The following is an 11,771-nucleotide window of genomic DNA, read 5'->3' on the forward strand; positions in this document are numbered from 1 at the left end:
TGTAGCACTGTAGTCTCTACTATTTTAATCACCTTAAATTGCTCATGAGTTTCAAGTTTTGTTGTTTTTTTGTTTTTTTGCCAGTCCTAGGCTTGAGCTCAGGGCCTAAGCAACCTCCTGGGACTTTCTCAAGGCTAGAGCTCTACCACTTGATCCTCAGCACCACTTCCAGCTTTTTTCTATGTATATGGTACCAAGAAATCGAACCCAGGTCTTCCTGCATGCTAGGCAAGCACTCTATTACCACTAGGCCAAATCCTCACCCCGACTTTCAAGGTTTTTTTTTTGTCATATTTGAGTTGAAATTTGTGAGTCTGTTGTGTGAATTTGTTGTATGGCTCCTGTAAGAACAGCAGCCCATTTGGCAATTTATTTTCATACTCCTTTACTATCACCATTACAATCCAAAGTGTAATCATTGAACTACTCCTTTTGTTTGGGGGGATAGGAAAAAGCCTTGACCACCAAGCTAACTTCTGGAGTAGGTGATATGATAATATGAGACCCTGACTGGAAAGCAGATAGATCTACAAGAATTATGTTAGACAATGTCTTAGAACAAAGTATTCAAAGAAGGGAGGAAGAAGAATTCATATAAAAGATATCTGTTATAATTCTCCAATTAGAGAAAATTCTGCACGAGAGAGAAAATAGGACTTTGAAGAAATGCATTCATTTTTTCTTAGATCATCTTGAGTGTCATCATAATAGTTTCAGATGGCACAATTCACATGTTCCATATATATATATATATATGTATGTACATATGCCAAATGCATAAAATAATTCATTTTTATTAGTAAGTTTCTCAAATTTAGACCACACAACTAAATTACAATCATGCCATCCCTAATCTTATTAATAAGCTAGAGAATACTTAGATCCTGGACTACTGAAATGAGACTTTCTGATACCTATTTCTACAATGGCAACCTGAGTGCCAAAACCTTTCAAATGCATCAACATTTAAACCTTCTGCTTATGTCAGAAGTGTTCTCCCTCCCTGATATTCCCTAATTTCATGTAAGAGTTAAAAATGCTGTGCTCCTGCCATCCCAGCTAAAGGAGAAGCACAATGGCTTGACAAAGGGCCTGTGCTGTCATTCCTAGAGACATTAGAAGGCATGTATAAGAGAACTGCAGTCAAGAGAGGCCAGGGAATGATCTGAGTGACCACCTCAAAAATAACCAACTAAAAACAGACCTAGAGGTGAGACTCAAGTGGTTAGAGCACCTGCCTAAAAAAACAAAAGGCTCTGAGCTCAATCCCCAGGGCCTCCAAAGGGTCAAAAAATTATCTTAATCCATGGTTTTTGTTTTTTTTCATATTCATGTTATCTATATAAAATTTTCAAATACTCAACAGACTCTCATGTAAAAGACCTTGTGCTGGGAACCACTACAGCAAAAAAAACAGACATAGTTCTCATGTCTTTCTTAGCTATCAAAAAAAGAAGAAAACTAAATGAACAGTTAGATGAAAAAGCAAACGAAGTTCATTGAAATAACTGAAGACACATTAGAAGGCAACACAAGAGTAACTGTTGAATGGCTCTGTACACACTATATCGTTAGGAATTCAAAGGGAGTGATCATTTATTCACTTATCAATCATGTGTTGGTTTTTTACATTGGTGCTGACTTTGCTCTTTGTACATTTCCTTGAGACTCTTGGCTCCTATTTCCTGAACAGATCTATTAAATGAAGCATTGATACAAAGCTTCTGCTTCTGTGCTCTTCCCATCTCAAGGACAACTTGATATTTCTGGAGGGCACAGTCAAACTTACTCTCCCACCTTTATATTTCATATTTAACTCACAGCCTATGGGTCCTATTTTTGAAATATATTCAGAATCTAATCATTCCTTACAATGAAGGAGTAAAATGAAATGTTTTTTGCTGGGGTCATTACAACAGCATCCTAACATGAGTCGCTTTCATGATACTTGGGCTTTCTGTAGCCACAGATAATGACACGCTCTAAATTCATGTATGCCCACTTATCAGAGCATCTACTCTTCTCCAGGAGCTAGTGTTAAGCCCTTTCCAGTCTGAAGTTACCAAAGTTACTATAGTAACACCCCTGGTAGGTACTTTTTTCTTTGTGTTCTTTGAGTAAAGAAACCAATACACAAAAGCAGAGTCATTTGTCAAAAGATTACAGCTCTTGAGTGGCAAGGACAGGACTGAAATCTGACTTAAAATCTCTACCTCCCTGGCTCTAACCAGCCATTGTTCCTCCTGTGTCAACAGCTCCTTCCCCACTCAGAAAGCACCATGATTTTGTGACAGTAGGTGAGGTCTGATGCGATCTGTGCCAGTGCCTCCTGATCTCTCCTCCTGTTAAAATCTCCTTGCTTACTTTGTCCACAGACTTCCTGCCTGTCCCTCAGACAGTCTAGACTGCTGCTCAACTCCAGGCCTTCCACCTGGCTCTGTCTTCTATTTCAGATATGCATTCCTTTCCTGCAAATGACATGGCTCGTTCCCTAACCTCCTCCAGCTTTCTTCAAATGTCAGGATGCCCTGGACTGCCCTGGTCACATTGTACTTCTAATATATCCAGGTGCGGATCCAAGTCTTTGGCACATATTTCAACACCTCCACACAAATTGTCTCTTCACTTTGCAGATGGTGAAAGGAGACAGAAAATAAGCAGCATGCTTGAGGTTACACAGCAAATTAATAATGAAGTCAGGATTACAACCTAGGTGCTCTAGTTTGAGTCTGTGATATTAATCCTTCCCTATGCCAAGTGAATATATAAAATTTGGTGACAAATGACAGCAAGAAAGTCACAGACAAAGGATGTGATTAGCAAACACAAAGAAACCAGGTTGAAGAAGAAAAGAGATACAGTGCTTGAAATATCATCTTGCAAAGCTATGTTGTGTTTCTCCAGGTGCCATCCAAGATTCCCTTCCCTCAAACTCAGCCAGGTCTGCTTGCTGAACACATTCAAGAGTCAGTCTGGCCCTTAGGAGTAGTCTTTTGGACCTGAATTTCAAGGATCTTCCAAAAGAAGAACTTCTAGGTAATTTTGAGACTCATTAAAACTTTTTAAGCACCATGTTGGGAAATGAGAAACATCAGCCAACTTCCATTGACTGAAGTTTCTATACTATATCACTGCCCATTTCCATAACCTCTAAGAAAGTGTGCTCACACCGTTTAACACCTGGCCAGTCTTGACAGGCTGAGGATTTTCTTCTTTAGTGCCTTCTGAGTATCTAGGGTAGTGCTTTGAGCAAGGGAGAAATAACAGTTGAATGTATGAGTTGTGGAGTTTACCAGAGGAAAATGCCAAGGTGCAAAATGACTCTGCGGGAGCACATTTCCCTTATCACATCTCAGTTGATCAGTTTCATGATTGCTTCCTTAGAAGTGTGAAGAGAGTGAGAAGCCCTCTAGCTTTGGAGACTGTTAAGCTAAGTGTGACTCATGTTGGGACTTAGCAGTGATGTGACGTCAAAGAACTATTCCACCATTCTGAAATTGTTTTGGTCACAATCGCATGTTTTTAGCATTTGTAAACTTTTGAATTAATATTTGAAAACTATATTCAAAAGGAAGAGGGCAAAATAAGATGATTGGAAGATGGTGGGTGAGGGAAATGGGGACAAAAACACGAGAGGAGGTATCAATGTGTGAAAAGTAATGTACCACTACCTGACGAATGTAACCATAACCCCTCTATACATTATCCCAACAATAAAAAAAGAAAAAATATACTCATCTATGGTGTGCCACATAATGTTTCCAACATATATATAGCATAACATCCAAATCAGGGTGCCGTAGCTCTGTCCGTAAGTATTTATCATTTACGTGAAACATTCCAAATTATTTCAGCTTCTTTGAAATATATGGAATGTCATCACGATCTAGAGTAAGTTCTTCATTATCCTACCCACCATCAATAAAGGAACCGTATAAAGCAAAATAGTCTATGGAAAATAGCAGTATTAACCAGTAAGTTTTTAAGTTCTTTAATTATTTTTAAATTGCCTACATAAAATTCTAGCTGTACAATTTTATAACCTAAGTAATAGCACTATTATTCATAAACCAGATAATAATACACACACATCTATTCATGTGTATATAGATGTGTATGTGTGCATGTGAATGTGCTATTGATGTTAATGAGTTTGAAAACAGGTAATTTTAACCTTCAACATATCTTAAACCCTTTTAAATTTATTTTGTATCAACTTACAGTGGTAATGAGTGTGGAATTCATTCTACTTAGTAGTGTCATTTAGAGATGATCATTGCCCCAAATTCAAGAGTGATATTGCTTTTTAAAAAAATGGAATATTGAGACCGGGAGTTTGGCCTAGTGGTTAAAGTGCTTGCCTAGCATGCATGAAGACCCGGGTTCGATTCCTTGGTACCACATGTAGAAAAAAGCCGGAAGTGGTACTGAGGCTCAAGTGGTAGAGCTCTAGCCTTGAGAAAGTCCAAGGACAGTGCTCAGGCCCTGAGCTCAAGCCCAGGACCGGCAAAAAAAAAATGGAATATTGATTTGCTGAACAAGTTGGCTTAGAAGGTACATTATTTGATATCTTGTCACTCGAGTCATAGACCAAGCCAAATGACTTTCATGTAAGAACAGTTACTATAACAAGTATTTTTTATTTGTTATGTATAACAGTCTTCTAATGTGAACATTGAAATCTGAGTGAAAAAGGTCAGTTGTGCCAAAACCACCTGGACTTCAACTCTTCTCATGTTGGCAAGGTTTACAGTCTGCATATATCCTAACAAGGGATTTCAGTGTCTAAGCAGCTCTGTCCTTAACCTGAAAGTGAGGTCAGTTTCTGTGCTTTATTTTGTCTTACTGACAAATCAGATTCACAAATAGAAAGCACCACTGTTATGATCAGAGCAAACATGCACACGCATGAGCATACACATGCACATGCACATGCACACACACACACGCACCTACACACAATCTAATTTGACAAGTGGCAGGAAACAGCTTTCCAATTAAAACATCAGTACATCCCGCACAACTCTCACTATGTAGCCTGATATGGGGAAGAAGCTAAACACTTTGGAAAGGCACGAGTCAGGAAAAACCTTACAAATCTTGAAGTTAAAGATCCAACAGCCATCATCTACAAAACTTGATTGGATACATGCAACTTAAAAGCAAACATTCAGGCCTCTTCTTTCAAACTAAAATTTGGAAATAAAATCTACTTCATGAAACTCCAATTTTTTCTAGTTTTCTTCCCTGCAGCAAAAGTAACAATACAGAAGAAGCTAGGCAGAAGATTCTTCCTAGACACATTAACTGCACAGTTCCATGACAGATCTAAGAGAAAACAAATATCAGCAAGGGTTCAGAAAAAAAATTTTTCCCCCAAACAGTACAGCAAAGTAGTCATATCTACAGCCCGACTTATCTTGACTGAAAGCTGAGTGCCAACTTCCCCACTAAACTGCAACATTTCTGTAATAGCAGTCCAACCAGAGGAAGCTGCTTTCCCAGGGATACTGTACCATTATGATCAGTGTTCTGGGTCTACTCATTTCATCCTCACTCTCCAGAGGCACAGTTTCGTGGGATGGTTCCTGCTGGCGTCGTCTACAAATGTGCGGACAGCTCCTCTGGACCACAGAGTGAAGAGCTTGAAGCAGAACAATGCTGGCACTGCAGCCCATCGCTGCATCCTGGAGCCTACAGAGTCACTTCTATATGCTATGTTTGAAAAACAGTGGTTCCTTGTCTCTGAGAACAGCCTACACTGCAGCTGCAGCCAGCTCACCCTCCAATCACTTTCTTGCGCTCTGATCATCTGATCACAGCCAAACAGCCTGGATGCAGAGATGGGAAAGATTTGATCCATGGAAACTAAACACTGTCAACAATATCACAGCATTTGGCCCCCTTCATTTTGAGAGCATAGTTTTTGTTGTTGTTGTTGTTGTTTTGGGTTCATTACAATGACTTTTCTTGTATTCCTGCTTCAGAGACTCAGATAAATACTCTCTTGCCACTGTGACACACAAATAATAAGTAACTCTTCTTCAAATTAAACAACTGAAAACTTGACTTTATGTGAACATGCTTTTCTCTTCTTTCTCTCTCCCTTCCTTCCCTTCTTTCTTCCTTTCTTTCTTTCCTTCCTTCCTTCCTTCCTTCCTTCCTTCCTTCCTTCCTTCCTTCCTTCCTTTCTTTCTCCCTGTTTCTTCGCCCTTTCCTTCTCTTTCACCCCTCCCTCCCTGTCTCTCTCCCTCCCTGTCTCCCTTGCCCCCTCCCCCCCCACTCCTCTCTTTTTAAATGAAAACAATTCCTGAAGGAAAATTTGCTGGATATCTTTCTAAACTGTCTGAGATTTTACTTTTCATACCTCTTAAGTTCCAGAAATGAAATTGGCTCAGAAGAAATGTAGAGTTTGCCGAATTCAGATGATTTCTCCCAAAGTATGCACACATTCACCCAAGCCCATGTGAGAGACCCAGTATCCACCCCCACCCCGTGCCATTTCCTTTCACTAACAGTTAGTTGTTCTGTTCCCACACATGCAGTTCTGCAGCCTAATACATTTTTATATTTACATAGGCAACTGGCAGGGCTGAAAATATCTCTGTTGCTGAGGTCACTCAGTGTACTCCGCCTAGCTGACCTCTTAGAGCCAGCAGCTGTAAACCATTTTAACATGCTCTCTGTCAGGATTCAAGGCAGTGGAAAGGACTTGGAGGTCTTCAGTAGTTAAAAGTCTGGTCTTCCTTGACTTCTACAGGACCGGTCACTTAAGAGGGAACTGGAGAAGATGCTCAGCAATCATGTGACCTGTCTGGAATGGCCTCAAGATCTAATGGTATATTGAAAGAGGATAGGACAGTGGAGGATACTTATACTAAAAATATCTTGTGGAAAATGGACTGTGCTTACAAATGAGGGAAGTATAATCCCCAGGAGGGTTTTCAATGTTGGGATCCTGCTGCCAAGCTAAATCTGTCAGTGTAACAGAGAGTGGAAGGAAGGGGGGAAAGAACCCAACAATCTAATATGGAAGGTGCTTGGGAAAGGTTGCTTTTGTTGTAAGGTGGAGGTGGGACTCTCTCCAGGCCCTAGTAAAGTCCCCTGAAGGAAACATCTAGTATAATGCTCAATTAGACACTGACTGGTCAAGAATTTGTCACAATGTTGTCTCATCTTGAGACTCTACTTAATCACCAAAATGCCAGAAGTAGAAGTAGAGATTTGATTCAAGTTGGAGGCTGAGAGAGAAAGAGAGAGAGCGAGAGAGAGACAGAGAGAGACAGAGACAGACAGACAGACAGAGACAGAGAGAGAGAGAGAGAGAGAGAGAGAGACAGAGACAGAGACAGAGAGGGGGGGGAAAGAGAGAGAGAGAGAGAGAGAGAGAGAGAGAGAGAGAGAGAGAGAGAGAGAGAGAGAGAGAGAGAGAGAACACCAAGCAAGAACACAAGGCTTTGAGTTCAAGTCTCAGTACTGGCCCATGTGCGCACACACACACATACACACACACACACACACACACACACACACACACACACACACACACAGTACCTCTACCAGTCGTTTTTCTTCTCAATCTACTTGAGCAAACATATTTTTTTTACTGCTGCTGGAAACAGAAAAAAAAATGCTAATGGTGCTGGCAAGTCCTTCACTTCCCTTGACCTCTGTCCGTGTGCCCGGATGCTAATCTAAACCATTTTCACTCCACACAACTGGCGCATTTACTGAAGAGAAGCTACAATTTAGTCTGTCTGGCTTGTGCGTATTGAATAGCGATACCTAATCATTTGCTCTAGGAACAAAGTACAGAGCACCAGTCCACGTGCCTTTTCAAATACAGTTGTTCTCCCGGCTGTCAGAACACCCCTCTACCCACTCCCAGACCCCAGTTGCTGCTGTAGGCTCTGATCATCCACTGGTGACCACAGGGCTGGCTCTCAACAAGGGGTGACAGGAAATGCTCAGACAAGCTGCAGCCAGAAACTAGAGAGGGAAGATGCCCCCACCTTGGCAACATAGGAAGGGCCTGGCAGGGGAGGTTCACCGTGCATCCCAACTCCCTTCTTAATCTCACTCTAAATCAGGCTAAGCCTCTGGGATTGCTTTAGGAGTCAGATGTTTGGGCAGATGTCAAGGTCTTTAGGGAAGCAAATGAGATGCTTTCTAGCTATTAGAGAACTGTTTTCATCGATCCTTTCCTTGCCTCTCAGGAATTCACCATTATCGTTGAGGGGTATCAAGGGATTCTCAGTATCTCCTCTCTCTCTCTCTCTCTCTCTCTCTCTCTCTCTCTCTCTCTCTCTCTCTCTCTCTCTCTCTCTCTCTCTTGCATTTTAAGGGAGTGTCTGTAGATTACTCTCTCTTTTTACCTTGCACTCACCACAGTTACTTACAAGAAATCACAAAGGAGGAAAGGCAGGATAAGAGAGAGTAAGACGGGTTCTTCAAAGTCTTCCCTTGAAACAGTTTAAATATGCAGCTAAGGTTCAAGGGGAGTTAGGTTCTGAGTCCCAAGGTTTACGTAGTGAATTAAGTTGGGGATGGTCTGGCTAAGAATGTAGAAATCTACCCAGAGACCATGATAAACATTGAAGGACAGGAAATCATTTTAAAATGAGGCATAATCTCCTCATCAAGGGTCTGATGTTTTCATTCATGCTTCAATAAATTCAGCTTCCAAATGTCGAATTTACAGTTCTACCAATAACTAACTTTTAGATGTTCTCTTTTGCTTTTACTTGCCTTCTCCACATAGGTAGTTCTTATTTCATGATTCAGAAAAACCATTAATTAAATATCAATGTCAGAGGCAAGATTTTCAACTTGTGTGTTTAGATGAGGAAGTATTGCCACTATCAATTTAAAATTCTAACTTTTCTAAAGTTCAGAAACTTTTCTGGATTATTAAATATACATTGTATTATATATCATTTCATTTATGTGTAGATATATATTATAAATTCATTCAGCACTTACAAAATTTCAAATTCATGTGCAGTGAAAACTTTTCATGCTTCAAAGTACAGGAGGACATGTTATAAATATGAAATATTTGAATATCCTTGAATTTAGAGCAAATGAAATGATGATTATAAGGAGATGCTAATGATCAGTTACGCACATCAGGGAGAAAATTAAAAGTAAGCAATTTCTGAGAGTAAAGGGAGGGCAAAGAGAAGATGGGAATGATAAAGTAATTAAAATAAATATATCTCCAAAATACCCCTGAAGAGAGGAAGACTCTACTGTTTCAGGACTACTCACTGGCTATGGGTTGCCCATCTTGTTTAAACAAATCCTGACAAATGAATGTCATTGTTAGAGACTATGTTAGAGATATTGCCTAAAATTTCCTGGCCTGAGGATTGCTTAATTCTAGATGTAGATACTTCTAATGTTAGGAAAATGTATCCAAAAATTTCTTACAATAGGCAAGGAAACACGTTTCATTTAAATATATAATGCCTATTGAGAGTGTTTGGCATTTCCAGCTTTGTTAAATTATGTAAGAGCTAGCTGTATATTTAAGTCCATACATCTAATCTCTCTTGCAATATATCTAAATCTATGTTGGCTGTCTTGAGCTAAACTGTGGTTGAATAGGATGAGATAAAGCCTGGGATCTTCTCCCCAAAAATGTGGTCCTTCTGACATCTCGTGATGCATAATGCTGACCAGTTTGTGGAGTGGCAATTTCTTCTATTTTGATAGCAAAAGCTAACATTAATGATGAAAACTTGTCTTCTAGGTACAAAGGTGACCCTACATAAAATACCTTAATTGAGAAACAATGTCTTTGTGCCTTGGGATAGCATATTGCTTTCTTTAGTTTTATATTTTATGAGTTACTAGTATCTATTCAAGACTAGTAGTCTCAGGATTAGACTTTACTTTCCAGGAGAAATTTATGCAAAAAAATGAAGTTTGGAGAGAAGACTATTATAGGAAGAATAGTATGGCGCCAAAATTTACAGGCTTACTCCCTGACCCCCACATGGTCATATTTGGAAATATGGAAATATGGTCTTCGAAGTAGTAATTTGGGGTTAAATGTGGTTAGAATACTGGGATCTATTCTGCTATGATTCAGGCCCATATAAGAAAAAAAAGACTTTGTTTTTTTCTGTCTTTGTCTCTCTGTGACTGTCTATCTGTCTCTGTCTCTCGGCACTTGAAGAGACAGAGGCCATGGGAGACAACAATAAGGCAACTGTATACAAAACAAAACCTTGAACTTCTATCCTCTAGAACAATGAGAAAACTAATCTCTGTTCTTTAAATCATTGAGGTTGTGCTATTTTCTTATAACAGGTATATATAAACTCTGTTACAAACCAGTAGAGTTCTCATGCCCCACCCCGAGTTGAATCACCCTCTTTCCTCCCTGCTCCCAAAGGAACCACAGTACTAGTCACTTAAGAACCTGACTTCCTCAGAGCCTGCCTGCTCCTAGCCAGTTGTACAAAGCCTTGCCCTCCACTGAGTCTGACGACTTGACTTCTGTTTAAGGTGGTGAACATGGCATCATTGTTTACAGGACCACAGCTCAGCAGAGAAAAGGTGTATACTGATGACAAAACTGAGGGAATGCATCCTGGAGGAGGCCTTCTCCAGCTGATGAGAACTCAGGGATTATTCTGAAGGAAAGACAGTGAGTGTGATGGCACTTTTCAATACTCAGGCACAAAAGATTGCCATGAAATGGACATACACTTACATGCTGGAGGAGGCCAGCATGTAAGGAGCCTGTTACTCTCTGCAGAGGGAGGGGCTTCCAGTTGGAGGAAGTAGGAGCTGGAAATGAGAAAGCAAGTAGAGGGTGGCCCTCCTGTCCATCTTTGCAGAGACATCAGAGGACCCAAGCTCTGCCTGCTCAAGAGGACAGCTTCCAGAATATCTAGCACAAAGGTACCTGTACCTCATAGGTACCACTTCATTCTCTTGGCTTTGGCTAGTGTGGTAAGGCATGTGTGCAGTCTGCTGGCCAAACCAGCTTATGCATCCTAAAATCAAGACTGCAATCCTCTCCCTGGTCACTCAAGAGCTTTTCTATCCATTGTCTGTGTGCTCAAATAAAGGACAGACCCTTGATGCTCATTCTCTGTGTTTCTAGAGGCAGTGACCCTGACTGAGGAGATCCCTCCTTATATTTTGACTAATTTATGTAAGGAAATGGGTAGAGCATATAATTAATATATACTGGGAACTTGGGCTCCAAGCCAAGGACAAGTTTCTCTCTGTAGTGGTCTAGAAGGATAGGCAGCCAGAGGATTGCACCATAAAACTCACCATGAGCTCTGGAGTGCAGATGGATTCATTTCTCAATAAAGGCTCTTTCATGTTTTTAGTGTATGTTCTTGAACCAGTGGCTTCCCTTCTCTTGAGCCCCAGTGGAAAGCAGTGTTAAAAGGGCACGAGTCCAAGCCAGGTGCCTGTAGCCCATGCCTCTCACCGTAACTACTCAGGAGGCTGAGGTCTGAAGATTGCAATTTGAAGTCAACCTGGGCAGGAAGGTCTGTGAAATTCTTACCTCCAATTAATCATAGAAAAAGCCAGACATGGAGCTGTGTGTGGCTCAAGTGGTAGAGCACTAGCCTTGAGCAAAAGCTCAGGGACAGTGCCCACACCCTGAGTACAAGCTCCTGAACCAGCATGCACACACACACACACACACACACACACACACACACACACACACACATGCACACACACACATGCACACAAACACACACACACATGCACACACATGCACACACGCACACACA

The 11,771-nt window shown here is 40.7% G+C and overlaps 1 protein-coding gene across 2 annotated transcripts in view; it reads right to left on the minus strand.

Moving 5' to 3' along the window:
• Positions 1-6,105, minus strand: part of Dock10 (dedicator of cytokinesis 10) — a 199,647-nt gene extending 193,542 nt beyond the window's left edge. For both annotated transcript variants that reach the window (XM_090354914.1, XM_090354915.1), the window contains exon 1: positions 5,517-6,105. In XM_090354914.1, the coding sequence (XP_090211040.1) occupies positions 5,517-5,678 (162 nt within the window). In that variant the 5' untranslated portion in view covers positions 5,679-6,105. The remainder of the gene's footprint in view (positions 1-5,516) is intronic.
• Between the last annotated feature and the right edge of the window lie 5,666 nt (positions 6,106-11,771).

This window comes from Megascapheus bottae, chromosome 21 (genome assembly GCF_031878675.1).
Source record: "Megascapheus bottae isolate mThoBot1 chromosome 21, mThoBot2.hap1, whole genome shotgun sequence".
Lineage (NCBI taxonomy): Eukaryota > Metazoa > Chordata > Mammalia > Rodentia > Geomyidae > Megascapheus > Megascapheus bottae.